The sequence below is a fragment of the Rhynchophorus ferrugineus genome, unplaced genomic scaffold (genome assembly GCF_030347505.1).
Source record: "Rhynchophorus ferrugineus isolate W39M unplaced genomic scaffold, kcgeb_rfMv2 rfM3, whole genome shotgun sequence".
Lineage (NCBI taxonomy): Eukaryota > Metazoa > Arthropoda > Insecta > Coleoptera > Curculionidae > Rhynchophorus > Rhynchophorus ferrugineus.
The window spans coordinates 61,443,079-61,462,546 of NW_027472582.1; the positions used below are offsets into that span (position 1 = coordinate 61,443,079).

The following is a 19,468-nucleotide window of genomic DNA, read 5'->3' on the forward strand; positions in this document are numbered from 1 at the left end:
TAGTTAATTCCCCAATTCATATTAATTCTTCAGTCTGAAGAGAAAACACTTATGGTTATTTGAATATATTGCCAATTTAATGATGTCTTCTGAGATGATATTTAAATTGATCACCCGCCAGCTGGTGGGATCAGTCCTGAGGGTCATGGTTAGGCACACGTTAAGCAGTACCTCCAGTCCAGATAAATCCTAGTTAGTAAAAAGGAGGTTTTAAAACATTATAATAAAAAACCTAGATCTATCTCACTTGCTTTATTGAATAAACACAGAATCGTCTGAAATTTATGAAGATATTTGAAAATAGGCATTGTCTTAAAAGCTGTATCACTTACTAAAACTCGAACTTTTAAGTTACATAATATATTACTATACATTTGTTATAAAATAGCATTTATACAAGTGCAATAAAATATTAATAATTTCATATATTTAAAATTTTAAAACAATCTAATGTAACAACAACAAAAATTAAATAATTAAAGAAAGAAATGTTAACACAATGGTTAAAAATTAATAATATTAAAATTAAAAATATTATTAAAATATAATAATATTAAAAACTAGAATAATAATTTTAGTTATTTTTAGTGAAAATGTAATATATAGAGTCAAAGGGTATTGTAAGGTCAAAAACAATCCATAACAAGAAAACAGGTATGCCTTTTCTCTTTAGTTCTTCATTTTCTTTATTCCTTATTAATAAATAACGAGGATAATTTCTAAGTGTTAAAAAATTACAAAAATTATGTGTTCATGTTGTCTAATATAAGTCATGAATAATAATAATAAGATAAGGATTTAAGGCATGTAAATATTATTTGTTAGTACCTTAATTTGGAATTTTAGAACTGCCAGAATATAACTTATTATAAAATTTAATTATCTTAAACTTATTAAGTCTTATTTTATAAAAATAAATCACCTCTATATTCTTTACAATTTACTTTAACACAAGTATCTTTAATTTTTTTCCAATCAATTCCAACCAAGCAAATATTGCTCAAATTTCGACACAATCGCAACTCGACAGAATTTCGACAAATTTGAAAAACTTCTATTGAAAGGGATAAATCTAATAATTGAGGAAAATCATCTTATTCCGGGTCATGAATTTAACTTCAGGAAATTACATTCCACGATTGATTAGAATCACCAATGTCATAGAAAAATCACTAAAAGAAAATAAAATTTGTTCTGCAATATTTTAGATATTTCTCCAGATTTCGATAAAGTTTGGCATGAGGGTTTAAAGAATAAGATTAAAATGCTTCTCCCTGACTAATATTCAGAAATGTTGGAGTCATATATAACTGACTGTTACTTCAGAGTCAAACGAGAAGATGCCTATTCTGACTTGAGTAATATACAATCAGGTGTATCACAGGGACACTTCCCATACATACGCTAATACACTTATTAGGACCAGTCCTTTATCTGCTGTATGCTCGGGATTTACAATGAAAATGTTGTTGCTACATTTTCAGATGATGTTACAATCCTAGATATTGGAGATAAAAACAATGAATCAACCGAAAACTTGTAAATAGCTATAACCGAAGTACAATGCCGGACAGCCAATTGGCGCGTCAAAATGAATAAAAATAAATCAGTGCATATTGATTTCGCAAACAAAAGAATACATAAGCCAGTCAAGAAAAAATGTCAAGAAGTCAAGCTAAAATACAAAAAGATATATTGATTATGGGGTAGATATTCAGCGCTGGTAGTATATAATAAAGTTTTGTTTTACTAACAAGTCTTGGAATTTTAGCTGTTAATAAAATTTGTTATACAATGTTAAATAAATTTTAAAATATTAAAATTTTAAATGTTAAATAAATCTTAAACTTATTAAGTCTTATTTTATAAAAATACATCACCTGTATATTCTTTACACTCGATTTTAACACAAGTATTTTTCATTTTTTGTTTTAGTAATAAATTCATATTATCTATTGCAACGAAAATGTTGGTATTGATTGGATCTAATAATTCGCACTGGAACGGAATGCTGTTTTCTTGTTCCAGTACTTTGTTTACGTAACTCAAATACTTTGGGGAGAAACCCCAAGTAAAATGCTTCAAGTTGTCTCGTAGCGAGACGACCCCAAGAAAAATCCGATGATTATATGTGGCCATGTGATATCTATGGAGATTTGGAACGACCACCAGGTCGGTAATTTGAGTACAGTAACCCAACGATTCAGAGAAGTTTTTGTCGGCATTTATTTCAATCAGTTCCAGTGTTCGAAGAAGCTTCAGGTCGCTTATTGAATATAGAATACTAGCTATATGAGAATCCCGGCAGTTCTCCAATCGGAGGTGCTCTAAGTTGCTAAATTTTTTAATGAACAACTCTCCGAAAGTGTTAGGCAACTGAAAACAATCGCCCAAAGCCAGAGACTTCAAACGCTCGCATCCCGTGGCCTCCGATTCCGATATATTCATCGATTTCAAGTTCTTCACTCCAACCAGACAGAGATGGCGCAAATTTCGACAGTAGTTCAAGTATTCAAATTCTCCCGTCAGTTGGCGATCGCAGTGGAGCTTCAATTCGTACAGGCGTGGTAAACGTTTCAAGAAGTCTAAATTCAGGTTGCTCCCTACTACACCGCATATGACATTTGCTCTGATAATGTGTAGATTCGAGTTGATTTCTGGTAGCTGTTCGATTAAATTCAGCGTGGCTGCTGATAGTTCTAATGTGGTGAGATTTTTTAGCGTCTTTAATGCTTCTATTAGGTTCTAAAAAGATTTATGAATTAGAAGAAAAATATACAGAGAGCTAGCACAGTAGAGTAAATACAAAGTATTTTAGGGCTATTTATTGTTGTAACACACGCTAAAAAGAACCGCATTTTTATTTAATTTATTATTCTCTTGCTTAGATTTAGCAAAGACTTGCGGTAGGTTGTTGTTTATTAAGATATCGATTTTGGTTTCAATTAATTTTGATCTTATTGTTAAAGAACGACGGAGATAATTAAATTATTTGGGAATAAGAAAATTTAAGTTTTATTGGCCCTAAGCCAAACTGGCGTAGCGTAATGCAGGCGGCAAAATTTCACAAGAAATGACAATAACATTTTATATACACTTTTGGGCCAATGGAAATGTGCACTGAATTTTTTTGCGGAATGAGCTTTACAGATGGTACTGATAGATACACCACAGGAATGACCAGATAGCGCTGTAAATTGTAGAAAAATATATGTGAAAAAGTTGGCATTCACATTGAACTTCAGAGGCGCATAACAAGAAGGGATATTTTGATGACGAAACCAGAGATGCTAACTTGTCTTTTAGATTATATATCGTAGAAATCATTGTGAAAATCTGTGAGCGATTTCAGCGGCTATGGAATTTGGCGGATGAATTTTCTTATAGACAGGCAGGACCAATATTATAATAAAATTCTAATAATGTAGAAATCCACCAGGCCCGGAGTATTATCTGGATCCGTTGGGCAATATGTGCGTTTACCTCTCGAAATCATTTCACAACGATATGACTGAATAGTCTTTAACAACTACCTACTCTTGGTTGTAATGAGTCAATTGCAATGTAAGTAATTGTTATATGGTTAATAGAAAAACCAATTAAATGAGTTTTAGAGTAACGTTGGAGGAAGGAATCAACTTGGGAGACAGCGATTGAAGGAGATGCGAATTGAAGAACTCAATTTTGTGGTGGGGAAATTGATCAAGAATATTCAGATCTCAGAGTGGCAAAATACTTCAGAAATTAAAAGGAAACTAAACGGTAATAGCTATCCTAAAGAATTTCCGGAATTGATATCAGAAAAAAGAACAGCGACGATGGTGGTATTTTTACAGAGCTCAGCAAGATAAGTTAAATAAACTTAAATCCGAACTAAGACATACAATTAAATACTTACTGAGTGCTGAGTATTTGCTGTGGGGAGCTACTAGAAACTGAAAGAGACATATCATGCATACACCTCCGATAAAAAATGAGGATGGAAGCTGGGTCAAACATAATTAGGAGAAGGCTACAAAATTAGCTACCTCGAAAAATGTTTCAACCCCATAGAATGGATGATGTTGAATCATTACCCTAAGTCATTGAGCAGCAAAGTATGTAAATTCTATTTGTTACTCTAAATTAATTTAAAAAAGAAATAAAAAATAATATTAACGCAAAAAAAGAAAAGCTCATCAACTTAACAAATGCTTCATTCAGACTAAATTACGTAACACATCTGTGGAAAGTGGCTGAAGTAATTATGATTCCTAAATCAGGATAGTCACCTCATGCAAGAGCGTCATACCAGCCGACAACTATTGCTGATATTGTCCAAATTATTTGAAAAACTTCTATTGAAAAGGATAAAAACTAATCACTGAGGAAAAATATTCATTTTATTCCTTCTTATTAACTTGGTTTCAGGAAATAACATTTCACGATTCATCAGGTTCACAGAATCACCAACGCCATGAAAATCACTAGAAGAAAATAAAATTTGTTCTGTAATATTTTAGGCGTTGCTCCAGCTTTCGATAAAGTTTGGCATTAGGGTTTAAAGCATACGATTAAAATGCTTCTCCTTGACCAATATTTAAACATCTTAGAGTCATATATAACTGACTGACTGAATGATTCAAAGTGAAACAAGAGGATACTTATTCTGTTTTGAGGAAAATACAAACAGGTATGCAACAGGGACATGTATTGAGACAAATGTTTATCTGTTGTACTGTAGTAAATACAGCTAAATATCTTGGCATGACCTTTGATGTTAAACTTAGGTGGAAGACACATGACAAGAAAAAATGTGAAGAACTCAAGCTGAAGTATAAAAAAATGTGGCGGTTTTTAGTTAGACATTTAGCTCTTTCGGTTTGTTATATAACAAACTTTTGCTTTACCAGCAATTATTAAAATCAGTGTGGACTTATGGTGCTCAACTTTTTGGTTGTACCAACCAAAGCAATTGAAGTATCATACAAAAAAAAATCAAAACAAGGTATTTCGAGGTTTTGTGAACATGAACATAAAAAGAGGCACATCGATGTTGAGTTTGTCCAGCTCCTAGATACTGATGGCTTAGCCAGAAGGTTAAAAGGAGTAAATCATTTTATCTAGTTAAGTGAAGTTATAAATAAAACTCAATGAACATTAAAAACAGTGGCATAAATGTTAAGCCTAAAGTGTTCGTCGTAGAATAGGTACTTTGTAATTTTAAAATCGTAGCAAATTAGGATAAAAACAAATATATTATTAGTATTAATTTGCTAGATTGTTATAATAAATAATTTTAAAAAATTAAAGTTAATCAAACATTATTTAATATTAACAGTGGCCGGCTTGATTGGCGCAGTGGTAAAGGCGACAGGACGATCGACCTACTGTTGCGATAGTTGCGGGTTCAAATCCAGCTGGGGCATGGTCGTAAATTTATGTTTGTGATTGTTTAATATTTATGATTGTCCTAGGTAATAGTGCAAAATCCGACAAGGAAAATGATCCCAGTTACACCAGTAACCAAGCTGGGTAAGACCGGATGTCTTCTGGAATGATTTCTAAGTTGTTCACTCGCCTATGTCGACCGTGGCCCATGTAAAACTGTCGATCCAGTCCAGGATAAGCCCTCTTTAGAGGACTTTAAAATATGTATATAAAAAAGAGATCAACAATGAGAGTTTAAAGCTAACCAATCTGGTTATCTTGTCTATTGAGCAAGAGATGTGTAATGCTATAGACATTTTAGAACGTTTTAGTTAAAGAAAACAAATTTGATTTTAATTCTTATATTGAATTAATAGTTGGAAAACATTCGTATCTCTAAAAATACATAAAAAATAAAATAGATACTTCATGTAGATCTCTCTGTGAGGCGTGAAATGACCTTATTGGTTGGGTACAATTTGCAAGAAGTCTGAAAGACAAATTATTACGGTTCGAATGAGTTGCTGTATCGGTTTGGGAAACAACACTACAGAGTCAAAAGTCCGTAGAGAACCCCACGGGATCTTAAAGCTGCACACATTGCCACTTTTAGAAGGATAGAGAAAGCCTTCTGGCTACATCATTAACAATATAATTAATTATTTTAAAGTAGCTTGATAGTAGATATTATAATTTCATAACATCATCATATATGCCAATAACAGAAAAAAACTCTTTAATTTTAAGATGTATTAAACATAATAGCTGCTTACATATATTTTGATCAGCGATATCCATTGATGAAAATGCTAAGTATCAATGTAGACAACTGTTAAATAACCTAACCTAATTATTAAATTCAACGGTATTCATATTTTGAGTGATTTAGTATATACAGGCGCTAGTCTGTATGAAAAGCTCAATAGTGCTTCGACATTCAATACTTTCGTTATTTGGTTTGAAGGAAGCTGCTACCAAAGCCTGAACACTTTTAGAAACATATGATACGTACTTCGTTATACACCAATGGTACGTTTTGGATTCAATAATTTAAAAGTGGTGATTTTAATGTATCTGATAAATAATGACCTCAATCAATAGCAAGACTCATTGGACGAATCTTAAACTCTCAAAGAACTTTCGGATAGCTGAGTATTTGATGAAGCAAGTTGTTTTTTCCAAACGTTCACATGGGATGGGAAAGGTCCAAAATGGAGAAAAAATGCACACCACATGAGTTGAATGAAAATGTCATTTCGAACAGTTTTAATATCGCGGTTTCATGGCTTCACCGTTTCCCGATATGAAAAGCAGATCTACTAGGACAATTTAAAGCACAAAAAGCTAGCTCAGAACAGTGGTAAAACCCAATGAAACTGTTATTGTAGATGTCTACCGACATTAATTGAATAAAATGAAAGACGTATTGTTGCAGGAAGATCAGTGATAGCGAGTAATAGATAAATAACAACATAAATTCTTTCCTCGTAGCACTTATACAGATCGATGCAGCATGGCTTGGCTGGCACACGGTTTCGAAATGCTGAAATAGTGCGAAAATAAATTAATGATTCTATCGCCGCTTGGATCGTTTTTTTTTTTCGACAAGGCATCGCCATGTTATCAAAAACATTTGATGCAAAAAGTTGTGTTAATATATATTTTAACAATAAATGTCTTTTAAAATACAAGAAATGATTAAAATACACGCAAGCACCTAACATGTTAACTTCATTAAATGAAATTCATATTTATAAACTTACTATTATATACACTTACCTTATTCAGCATATATAAGCAATTAACTAAATTTAAGTGACATGTTTTTTGTTTGCACAAAAATTCAGCCATATCATTAAAATTTAAAAGACAATTTTCAAACTTCGCTGATTGCCAGAATCTCGTTTCTAACGCTAACGCATTCCAAGACTTGCATACCATGCTGCAGCTTAAGAGATCCTGAGCATTTAACCACATGAAAACATAAGGTAGCGTATTCTGGATAAACCAACTATCGTCTAGAAGCATATCACCAACAGACATATCTTTCGTTATATTTTTTTCTGTAAAAGGAAAGTTAGCACCATAATAATTTATAGCAGAAAAGAAAATTCTTACTAGTATTGAAATCAAATATTTATTAACAATTTAAATTTAATATATTTGCTTATTGTTAAAAATTAAACCATTTAGTTAATATTTTAATAACGTATTTCCAAAGTCTAACATTATATTTTTATAAAACGGATTATTAATTAAAAAATTAGTATATTTTGTAAAATTATAATATGGCACAATATATCATTAAACTTAATTCACTTTGCTGAAAACTTTGAGTTTAGTAACATAATAATTCAATTCTATTAGGCAAAGCTATCAATAGACTTATAGATATTACCTAAGATTATAAATAGCCAACCAAAAATACACTCGATACGTACCGTTTATAAATTAAAATTCTGTATCAATATACATGCATTTTGTACAGTATGTTGTAATTTATTTATACCAGATATTGATAACATAATCTTTATCTACCTGCTTTATTAACAATTGTTTTTTTAATTCAGGTATCCAGAGCGCTATTAATCAGCTCGTTGTCAACTTCTTATTGGTTAAGTATAGTTTTGACAGACACAGCTGATTTGTTGACGTTCTAAGTAAAACAAATTTTAAATCATGTTTTAAATGAATTTCAATGTTATTTTAAATTAAATACCAATCTGCATTGCGTTTATTATTAAGTAATAGATTTTTAGAAATTCAGGTAATATATAAATTTTATTTTAGTGCAATTACATACTTTCCGGTAATTTATAGGTTGGAACGTATCAAAGGTGTTATTATTTTTCAGGATGGACCTAATAGCAATTTTTAGGTTTTTCATCATTTTTACTTTAATTTTAATAGTAAATACTAAGAGAAAATCAAAATCAGTAACTACTTTACTTGAAGCTAAATGGGAAAGAACCCCTCTAGTTTTGGAGGTAGCAGAATATTTAGCAGAAGAAAATCATCAATATTTTTGGGATTATGTGGATTCTATTTCAGAAATAAATCCTTCATTAAATACAATAGGTACTAAGTTATGCTATGTAAAAATATGTTGATCTAATATTATTCTTTTAGAAAATGATAAAAGCCGATATAATGTATTATTGCAACATGCAGAAACATTATTAACACCTTTACAATTATCTATTTTGAAGTTTTCTTTGTCTCTACATATATATTCACCCAAAGTTCAAATGTTTAATCAAATGGCTGTTGAAAGGAATTTGCCAGACTGTGAGTGTGTTGCAGAACTTGGAGGAAACTTAAGTTGTAATTTAGAGGAAGTTTTATCTTTTATTAATAATGTAATTAAGTATTTTTGCATAAAAATTATGAGAGTACAATAAGTATATTACAGCCTCCAGAAAATTATAAGACACCAGAGTTATATAAGGTTGATAATCATTATCCAGGTTCAGCAAATATATCACTAGCAGTGATCTTGTATGGAGAATTAGGAACAGCTTGTTTTTCAAAGTTTCACCAGTTGTTAAAAGAAAATGCAATGGAAAGAAAAATAGATTACATTTTAAGGCACAATATTAAAGTAAATTATTTTTCATTTTAATATATTTAGATCATATTGCATTATCATTTATAGAGTAAATCTGATAAAAGATTAAGACTTTCTGGGTATGGAGTAGAATTGCAAATGAAGTCTACTGAATATAAATCACAAGATGACAGTGAAGTAAAAGATAATCAAGCTTCAGAAGAAACATCACAGGAGGAAGAGGATATTGAAATAGAAGGATTTGATTTTGCTAAACTTAAGTAATATTAGATAATTATGCTTTTATGTTTAAAATTAAATAATGGTTTCTTTAAGAAAATTGTTTCCTGACCTAAGAAAGAAGTTGGATAAATTTAAGCAACATTTAGAGGACTCATCAAATGAACTTGCAGCTTTAAAGGTTTGGCAGTTTCAAGAACTCAGTTTGCAAGCCGCTGAGAGAATTATGAATGCTCCAAAAGAAGAGAGCTTAAAAGTTTTTACTAATATTGCACAAAACTTTCCAATGCAGGTGTGTTTACAAATTTTGTATGTTATTTAAAATCATATGATACTTTTTTTGCAGGCAAAAAATTTAGTCCAAACAATAGTAAGTCCAGATTTGAAAAGGGAAATGAAAATAAATTCTGATATTTTTGCATCCACTTTAAACCTCCAACCTGCTGATACAGCTCTGTTCATTAATGGAATGTTTTATGATATTGATGTTGTGGATATTTATGGTATTTTAGATGTACTAAGGCAAGAGTTAAGAACAATGGAAGGTAACTCATTTCTTCAATTTTTCATCATAATTTTTCTAATACTGTTTTTAAAGGACTTCATTCATTGGGCTTAAGCAATAAAATAATGAAATCACTACTACATTTAGACTTTAGTGAAAGTGGTTCATCTTCTGATTTTGCTATTGATATTAGAGACTCATCAATAAATTGGCTGAATGATATTGAAAAAGATTCAAAATATAGATATTGGTCAAGTAGTTTAATGGAATTGTTAAGGCCTACTTTTCCAGGAATGATTAGACAAATCAGAAGGAATTTATTTAATTTAGTAAGATCTGTTTAAAATTATCATAGAATATGACTACAAAATGGTTTTTTAGGTCCTTATTGTTGATCCAGCTGATACTAGTGTGAATCAGTTATTTAAATTATTGGAATCTTTTGTAGTACATGTTTCACCCATTCGAGTGGGAGTGGTGTTTAATGTCAATGATGATAAATCAGTGACGGGTTTACAAGATGCAGGTGTAGCGATGTTGTGTGCCTACAATTATGTTCAACAAAATAAAGGCGCATTAACAGCATTTTCCTTTTTAAGGGGTTTATTAAAAGACAGTGATGGAAAAAAGGTAGGATATTCAATATTTAATACAAGCAAGATGTTATACTTGATAATATTTTAGGTTGCTATTGAAGATATTAAACGAGAATTAAGAAATCAATACAGCGATGATCCCAATGATATATTAGGCGAGGATTCCGATTATGATTTTGGTAGACAGCTTTCCAAAGATTTTATTGAAAGAACTGGTCTCTCTGTTTTTCCTCAAGCCCTGCTTAATGGTATTCCATTACCACAACAAAAGGTATTTGTTAACTTATATTTAACCCACCTGCTTGACTTAATATATAAGGGCAAGATGTTTAATTTCAAGATAATAAAAATAAATTTAAAATTTTATAAGAAATATTTTAGATAATATTTTCTGATAATATAATATTAATACTCAAAAATACTCATGTTGTTTATTTGAATATTTTTTCAGGTGAACATTGATGATTTTGAAGAAGCAGTTATTCAGGAAATTATGCATCAAACAGCATTTCTTCAAAAAGCTGTATATAAAGGAAAACTTTCGGAAGGTCAGGAAGTCATTAATTTCCTTATGGATCAGCCAAATGTTATGCCAAGATTAAATGAGAGGGTATTGAATCGCGACAAATCATTTTATTTGGATATGTCTGGTAAAGCGATCAGCACCACCAATTTAGACGTAAGGAAAACCATTTTTTTTGTATAAATGTTGTTACGGCCGTTTTTTTAAGGGTCTCTTAAAATTAAATAATCAAGATATGACCGCTACTGCCGTTGAAAACATTAAATATTTTACTTCAGCTAAAAAAGGAAGGAAATATCATTCTATATCATATTGGGTTGTTGGCGATTTAGATTGTTCAAAATTCAGGCAGCTTCTTTTAGATGCTTTGCAACATATGGTAAGTTTATTCCTGTTATGTTAAATTTCTGGTTGTTCTAGTTTTTAAGAAATTTTAATACAGAAACACGGATTTTTCATTGTTTTTTTGTTATAGAAATTAGAAAGTGATGTCAGGGTTAGTTTCATTCCTAACGTCAATGGCAATAAGAAAAATTTATTCAATAAGGTCGTTCTTGCATTACTTGAATCATTGCCAGCCGAAAATTCATTAAGTATAGTTTTATCGCTTTTGAAAGACAAAAATGCTATTGAAAATCTAGAGAAAGGTGATCACATGAATATACCCGTAAGTTCTTTACTAAGAATTTATTAAAGTAAATATGATAAATCTAATTTTTATAGTCTGAAATTTGGCACAAAATAGATGCTCAGGAGTTAAATTTAAAAATGTTAAGAGTATACAGCCAAAGAGTTTTAAATCTTAAAGAAGGAGAAAGGGCTGTGGTTGCTAATGGGCGAGTGCTGGGACCTTTGGATGATGATGAGTCTTTTACTGGAGAAGATTTTTCATTGTTGGAGAGGTTTACTAGTGCAACCTATTTGGATAAAATTAATAAAGTTATTCAAGCCGCTGATGATGAGGAGGACAGTAAGTAGTTATAAGAATGTTTTTCTAATGTAAATCAATAATATTTTTAGCGATTACCAGTGACACAATATTGAAAATCGAATCGCTATTAGTAGCGAAATCCTCCAGCAAGTCTCGCTTTGATATCTCTTACAGTTCTGACGAACATTCGGTATTAAAAATTCCTGCACAACATCCCGATCGGGTGGCTTTCGACTTGGTTGCTGTTGTCGATCCAGTATCAAGGGGTGCCCAAAAATTAGGTCCTATTTTACAAGTCTTAAGTGATATATTAAATTGCAATATAAAGGTGTTTCTGAACAGTGTAGAAAAAAATAGCGACATGCCAGTTAAAAGGTAAGCCTTTATAATATAGGAAACCATATTTCATACTTATATAATCACCATAACTACAATGTGTACTTTCATTACAGTTTCTATCGGTTTGTTCTGGAATCTGAAATACAATTTTCAGAAGATGGAGGTCAATTGGCTGGACCAATGGCAAGGTTTAATAACATGCCTGTGTCTCCATTATTAACACAAAATTATCATGTACCTGAAAATTGGTTGGTTGAAGTGGTAAGATCAGTATATGATTTGGATAACATTCGTCTAGAAAATGCAGAAAGTAATGTACACAGGTACTACACACTTGTATTATAATTCTTACTTTACTAATTACCATAAATTCGATTTTAGTGAATATGAATTAGAATATCTCCTTTTGGAAGGACATTGCTTTGAACAAACTACTGGTAGTCCGCCAAGAGGTCTCCAAATAACATTAGGCACAGAAAGCAATCCTGTTATTGTTGATACCATTGTTATGGCTAATTTAGGATACTTTCAGTTGAAAGCCAATCCAGGTGCTTGGCTTCTTAGATTAAGACAAGGAAGAAGTGCAGAGATTTATGATATTGTAAGGTAGGATATATTTCAGTATTACCTCTCTAATATTAAAGAACAGCAGGATTTATGACTTCATTAATTTTTCAGTCATGATAACACAGATAGCCCACAAAATTCAACTGATATTAAAGTACTTATTAGTTCACTAAGATCACATATTGTAAAATTAAGGGTACAGAAGAAACCAGATAAGTATAATGTAGATCTATTGTCAGATGATGATGATAATGCTGGGATATGGAATTCAATAACTAGGTAAATTTCTCTTACGAACATAAAACAATATAATTTCACATTTATTTTTTTTAGTTCATTTAGTGGTAAGGAAGAAGATAAGGAAGAGAAACTGAATATATTTTCAGTTGCTTCTGGTCATTTGTATGAGCGCTTTTTAAGAATCATGATGTTATCTGTATTAAAAAATACAAAAACTCCAGTTAAATTTTGGTTTTTGAAAAACTACTTATCTCCTCAAATAAAGGTATTTTACATATATTTAGTAAATAGTAGATGTTATTGCTTATGATGATGTTTTAAAGGATTTCCTGCCATACATGGCCAAAGAATATGGTTTCGAATATGAGTTAGTTCAATATAAGTGGCCAAGGTGGCTAATTCAACAAACTGAAAAGCAGCGAATTATTTGGGGCTATAAGATCCTCTTCCTTGACGTTTTGTTCCCGCTGGATGTTAAAAAGATAATTTTTGTTGATGCTGATCAAGTAACATCATTGAATATTTGTGTAATAGGGTTTCTATTAACTGATTTAATTTGGTAGGTCGTTAGGACCGATCTTAAGGAACTACGAGATCTGGATTTGGGCGGGGCTCCTTATGGGTACACTCCGTTTTGCGATTCGCGTAAAGAAATGGATGGTTTCAGATTTTGGAAGCAAGGATATTGGCGAAACCACCTACAAGGTAAGAGAACAAATATTGAATTCTTAATTTAAAGGCTCATATTTTATAATCTTGGTGAATTAGGGAGGAAATATCACATTTCCGCGTTGTATGTTGTCGATCTGAAGAGATTTAGGAGGATAGCAGCGGGTGATAGGCTTCGTGGTCAATATCAGGCACTTAGTCAAGATCCAAACAGTCTTTCAAACTTAGATCAAGACTTGCCCAATAATATGATTCATCAGGTAGCCATTAAATCTCTGCCACAAGAATGGTTATGGTGTGAAACTTGGTGCGACGATGCATCGAAAGCAAAAGCTAAAACTATTGATTTGGTAAGTTTTTTAGATTGTTGTTTTGTGTATGTTTTCTGTATTTTTTTCAATTACAACAATAATTTTCTGAAAACAATCAGGAGAGCAGGCATTTGCACACAATTACCGTCATTATTATCAAAATTATTCTGTTTATTTTGTACCAGAAAAAATTTACAAGGAGGCGTATGAACAAAAAACAACTATCAATTTAAAACAATTTGTCTGCTGACTGCCATTACTTATAATCTGTATTTTATATTTGTAATAACTTTCAAGAGGTTCCAGACGTTGGTTTGCTGTAATGTTTAACGATATTTTAATTAGTTCATTTATTAATCTCTAAAATTTCATCCCTAATATTGTTTTTTCAACGGTACTTTAGTGTAACAATCCACTAACGAAAGAAGCGAAATTGTCTGCGGCAATTCGAATATTGCCTGAATGGAAAGGTTACGATGAAGAAGTTCGTGAATTGCAGAAGAAAATCGATTCCGGATTGTTTGATGATGATTCCATAGAAAGTCATGATCAAAGTGCCATCCATCAAGGTAGGGTTGTTTCGGGACACAAATATAGAATAAACTTTACTAATTATTGCTGCTTTATTATAGATACGACTGATATACATTCGGAACTATAGATTAGTGATTGAAAATAAATTAATGTAAATTCAACTATGTACAGATTTATGATTTATGTGGTTAAGTAAATTAATTGTCACGAACTGTTGATAAGACTTATTATTTACAGTGTTCAATTGTGTTACATCGTTTGTAATAAATAAATACATGGAACCCTCGTTTTTTGTTTAATTGCGAATATGATTTATTTTACAGTGCTAAATAATGGAATGTTTTAATGACTACCTCGTTGTCTTGGTTTCAAATAAAACACAATGAAGCAACTATGCCAAAAAATTTAAATACTCTTTATGGAGTTCTAAGTATAAGCTTTAAGTGTCTCTTAATAGGTTTGGTGTAGTTAAATTTCGAAAATATTTGTATTAATTGAAAAATGGATTGCTACAGAAATATCGAGATTGATTATTTGATGAGATTAATATGGAATAAAAAACAATCGATGTTAATAGACAAACAATAATTTAGGAACCAGTAAAAAAGTATTTAACAATTATAAATAAATTGTACTGTTATATTATTTTTAACAAACAAACAATTCTAGTTCTTGCAACAATCCAGTAAAAATCAAGTAAAATATTTGAATATTGTTTCTATTACACGTGACTAATTTTATATAATTTGTATAAACATAATATACATATCTATATTTATTATAGTAGTTTTATTGAATCAAATCATTGCTTTGAATCGCACTCTACACATTTTGTTCTTGAATGTTAAAAAAATGCCATTATAAGCATTCATGAATTCTGGTCATTGTTCGACAAATTTTACACTTCACATAGCAGCAGTTGTAAAACTTGCACTGGCATCTTTCGATCTTCTCTTCCACTACGGTTTTGTAGCCTCGTCCACAGCAAAGTTGTTGACAGCTATCCAAACCTGGTGACGATACGTTGCAGTGTCTAAAAATGTAAATCATAATTAAATTATATTACAATAATATATTTTTATAAATAATATCTTATATCTAATTATACAAAATCGTTTCGTTATTTTAAATAGTTTAGACGGTTGTTCTACATTCGCAACGATGAATAACCTGGTTTAGTGGTGTAGTGTTGTTATTAAAGCCTATAAATATTAATCAGTTAACTAGCAATAATGACAGGCTCTCCAGTTAAACACATTTAATGGTTAAATTAATTAGAGATTCAGTGGAGTTCAGAACAAATTGGAAGTGTATAAATAACAACTATGGCAGCGTCTCGGTCTTTGATGCTTTATTGTTATATCGAATCAATAAATTGGGACAGTTGTTGCCAATCAGCTTTAACTGTATTTCTTGTAGTAAGGCAGTTAGTCGAATGTAACACTGATTTATTTATTCGGTTGCTTAATTGTGCTGAAATGAATTAATATTTATTTAAAATTAAAACATAGCGCCAAGTTTAACATTTGGTTTAAACATTATTTATTGGAAAAAATTGAAGCATGAATTAGAATCTAAAATTACTAAAGCTGTATGATACATACCAGGGCATAGATGAAGTTGCTAATTTTATATTAAAGGTATAATTTTGGTAAATATACTTCTAACAATAATTTTGGTTGATTTGTTAATTTGGGAACAAATGATGGATTGAAATTGATATTAGAATGGTGTTTTTTTTGTTTTCACTTGCAAACTTGCATAGTATAAGTATGTTTTGCGAAGATCCTTCAGGTTTATAGTTTTAGGCATTTTTGAACAGAAAATACTTACAGGTGAAAATGAAGTTGTTTTTGTAGGTATTTCGACTGTGTGTAAGATTACTGCCTTTGCTTACAATTGACAAATGTATACGTGCGGTCATATTCAAAGGTATTGCTGGAGGCATAAATAATGGGACATAAATTTATCTCAGCACACCAAAGAGCAAATAATAACCATATAGTGAGTTTGAAACGAAAAGAAGCATTCATTGAGTATTCATAATTGATGGATATTGATTGACAAAATGATATCATTGCTAAAACGATTTAGTTTTAAAAATATTTAGATTCAAGGGATGAATGAATATTTCTTTAGAGTTCAATTAAAAAATGGTACAGCAAAGTTTCATATGGGATAGTAGCTCTAATCGAGAGGGTGACTGAAGGGCATAATGCTCTGTGACAGGTTTCAAATAAGTATTAATTAATGAATGACTGAGAGAGTTGGTCATATGATAGGCAAGCTATTGAAGTGAACCAGTCTCCTATCCCTAATTTTACACTCATTTGTATTCATTTCTACTATGTTGTTGGATCTAAAATGGTTCTCATTTTTTTTGTTCTCAATTTTCTTTGTTTTGTTTTGTTATTGCTTCTGCACTAACATTATTAAATATTAGGGTTTAATATACTCTTATTTTTGTTTTGACTGATGTTTACTTTCAACGATCTTTGATTGACACAGAAGGTTTTGTTTGTTTGAGACTTATTTGGAAAACATTCGATAAGTTGGCGGGCTTATAATTCCTATTATACAATCCTCGTATTAGACTAATTATTTTTAAGTCAATCTATATTGGGGATTTATTGTTATTTTTTTTGTATATGGGGATGTAAGCTATATTTTAGGTTCGTTTTGTTTTTATTTATATATCTACAATTATAATCACTCCAAAGATTTTTGTAACAGGTGCATCTCTTCTACGTCATATAATTTAGTAAATTATACCTATTATAATGCCTTTATAATGTGTTTCGGGAAATTAATTTATCTCCGTGAAGGGATATTTCTGGGAGAAAGAACAAATCGCAGGCGAGGAATGTTAATTTGGCCACATCCACACAAATACATACCGCCACGGATGACCGTCTAGTTTTTTTCTCTACCACTGCCGAAACGATTATTATCTGTAATTAACGGCAATAAATCTTAGAAAAACTATCGAAACCAACAATTTTTTCTGTAAAATCACTCAGCACACCTCCAAAGGTGTATACTTTAATGCAGTTGTGGAAAGGTATGCCCTACTTTTTCTGTGCGGTATATACCTGGGTTATTCGAAATGGTTTTAATGAAGTTTCAGAGCGGTAGACCTTCTTTTTGATAAGTATTATAGTACTTGGATCATTAGAAATGACTAGTAACATTTCTATTATCAGAAGTGTGTGAAATAGGTTAGAATTTTTGAAAAACCACTTTATAACAATTCTAAGAATTTACCTTACCCGGACTAAAAGTTATTTCTGCAAAAAATCGATTTGAAAGAAAAATTGATGTTTCAAATAATGAAATATTAAATGCGCGCTAAAATGCTCCAAATTTACGTGTGACGTAGTTGTTTTGGTTTGTATTGTGTCGTGAACAAGTTGTGTATTTTCGTTCCAAGGCAGAAAAATCTTGCAAGGCGAGAAACAGCTAGTATAATTCCGACATGTTAGTATTTACTATTTTAAGTAACTTTAATTATGTCTGAAGTGTAATTAACGTAATATCGAGGTAAATAACACAATTGATAACATTTAAGGTTAAGCCTCATTTGGTTTTTTTATTGTGTATATTTATTCGAATACCAACTAGACAGAAGAAAATTGGTTTCTAACTGAACTCACTGAACATTCACTGTTGTTCATAACTGCCAAATATACGCCAAATACAACGAAGAATATTAATTAAATTCAAGCCTTCAACAAGTGTCAATCAAATCTCATCATCTATAAATCTACTTGATATATTAAACCATGTCTAAACTCATATTTTGTAAAGTATTTGACAAAGTATTGTAGTTCACATTCTTGTAAGATTGTTAGGCTATTATTAAAATGAACTTCAAAATATTACAAGGTAATTTGAAACAATAAGAAGATGCATCATCAAATGTATATAGTTGAAACTATTTCTTGTGCTGGTATAAATAACAATGTTGATAACATTTGAGTTTGGGTCTAATTTCTTTATTGTGTCCTAATAATTTTGTTTAACTATGTATAATGGATATATTGGTAGCCGTGTCCAAAACATTTCCATCTATATCATCATAAAATTGTTCACTAAGTTTTCCATCCAAACAATTTGGAATTGTCTTAGCAAATATGTGACATTTGATTTCAATAATACTATTCTCACAGTTATTGGGTACTCTTTAGAGTTACTACCTGTACTGATTAATTTTTTTCTCCTTAGTGTGTTATATTGATAGTATTTTTACTTAATGTTCTTCATTATTCTACCACATTTCATGGATAGTATGCATGGAATACTCACTCATTTCAATTCTATAAAAGTTCTAGTATTCTTTTTAAAATTATTATTTTAGTTACGGTCACAGAGTACAGTCACTATCAACGAATTGATTCTAATGAAATTTAGCTTATTTGCCTTGAAATCCCAGTTTAATTTTTTCATTTACATTTTCTTTCTGTTGGTTGCCCAAAACCATTTTTGTTACTGTGAAATGGTAGTTAGGAAACGGTAAGTGACGTCAATGTTTCGTAGCGCTTTTGATAGTTGTATTTTAAATGGCGAATTTTGAAATTTTTTGTTTTTATTTTCGGTATATCATAATTATCCCACTTTTAATTTTAAAGTAAATGTATTTTTAATAATCTCTCTATAGTATATTATTATTATTCTAATTATAATATTTTTGTAATTCTTTATTACAGTCATCTAGCCTATTATAATGGGTTGGGAAGAAATAATTTAATTTTTTTCAATTTTTTGAAAATTCTATTTGTTTGGCATTAGGCCTTAAAACCGTTTGTGGATGTTCTCCGTGCACATGATCTATTTATCATACCTGTACTAATTCCTTAAAAGTGGCTCGATTTCCTTTTATCCCATTTCTTTCAAATACGGTATATTAAATTGTTCTCTGTTCATTTATGTGAACGAGTTTCTTTTGATTAGATTCATGTAAATGGTTTAAAACTGTTTTATGGTCTATGTAAAAAGTCGCAAGATGAAATATGCCAGTCTAACTCAATACCTTTAAATACAGTCTATCCGATAAAATA

The 19,468-nt window shown here is 30.7% G+C and overlaps 3 protein-coding genes and 1 long non-coding RNA gene across 10 annotated transcripts in view; 2 read left to right on the forward strand and 2 right to left on the reverse strand.

The window, feature by feature from the left end:
• Positions 1–237: 237 nt before the first annotated feature.
• Positions 238–8,038, reverse strand: LOC143192593 (uncharacterized). 6 transcript variants are annotated; one of them, XR_013004827.1, is made up of 4 exons: positions 7,948–8,038; positions 7,189–7,472; positions 1,118–2,745; positions 238–1,054 (listed from the first exon to the last, which is right to left on the reverse strand). XR_013004827.1 is itself a non-coding variant. In XM_076398027.1 (4 exons), the coding sequence occupies exons 2-4, from the start codon at positions 7,450–7,452 to the stop codon at positions 906–908; spliced, it is 1,146 nt and encodes a 381-aa protein (XP_076254142.1). In that variant the 5' UTR covers positions 7,453–7,472; positions 7,948–8,038; the 3' UTR covers positions 351–905. The 6 variants fall into 6 exon arrangements, 4 of the variants coding, with proteins under 4 accessions (XP_076254140.1, XP_076254142.1, XP_076254141.1 ...); XR_013004826.1 differs by having other exon boundaries at positions 7,851–8,022; XM_076398027.1 differs by having other exon boundaries at positions 351–922; positions 1,881–2,745.
• On the forward strand, positions 4,072–7,678 carry LOC143192596 (uncharacterized). Its single transcript, XR_013004828.1, has 3 exons — positions 4,072–4,403; positions 4,503–5,210; positions 5,293–7,678. It is a non-coding gene; the product is annotated as an uncharacterized LOC143192596 (long non-coding RNA).
• On the forward strand, positions 7,986–14,697 carry Uggt (UDP-glucose-glycoprotein glucosyltransferase). 2 transcript variants are annotated; one of them, XM_076398004.1, is made up of 24 exons: positions 7,986–8,176; positions 8,230–8,487; positions 8,539–8,768; positions 8,822–9,010; positions 9,065–9,237; positions 9,293–9,488; positions 9,543–9,741; positions 9,795–10,030; positions 10,083–10,331; positions 10,386–10,568; positions 10,749–10,976; positions 11,029–11,199; positions 11,296–11,487; positions 11,544–11,790; positions 11,841–12,126; positions 12,204–12,413; positions 12,472–12,696; positions 12,769–12,936; positions 12,991–13,162; positions 13,221–13,403; positions 13,461–13,602; positions 13,666–13,916; positions 14,281–14,446; positions 14,510–14,697. In XM_076398004.1, exons 2-24 carry the CDS (start codon positions 8,265–8,267, stop codon positions 14,536–14,538), a joined length of 4,548 nt encoding a protein of 1,515 aa, XP_076254119.1. In that variant the 5' UTR covers positions 7,986–8,176; positions 8,230–8,264; the 3' UTR covers positions 14,539–14,697. The 2 variants fall into 2 exon arrangements, with proteins under 2 accessions (XP_076254119.1, XP_076254118.1); XM_076398003.1 differs by having other exon boundaries at positions 8,264–8,487.
• LOC143192592 (protein Wnt-11b-1) overlaps positions 14,482–19,468 on the reverse strand; it is a 72,311-nt gene continuing 67,324 nt past the window's right edge. The window contains exon 7 of the mRNA XM_076398024.1: positions 14,482–15,444. Coding sequence (XP_076254139.1) covers positions 15,270–15,444 — 175 coding nt within the window. The 3' untranslated portion in view covers positions 14,482–15,269. The remainder of the gene's footprint in view (positions 15,445–19,468) is intronic.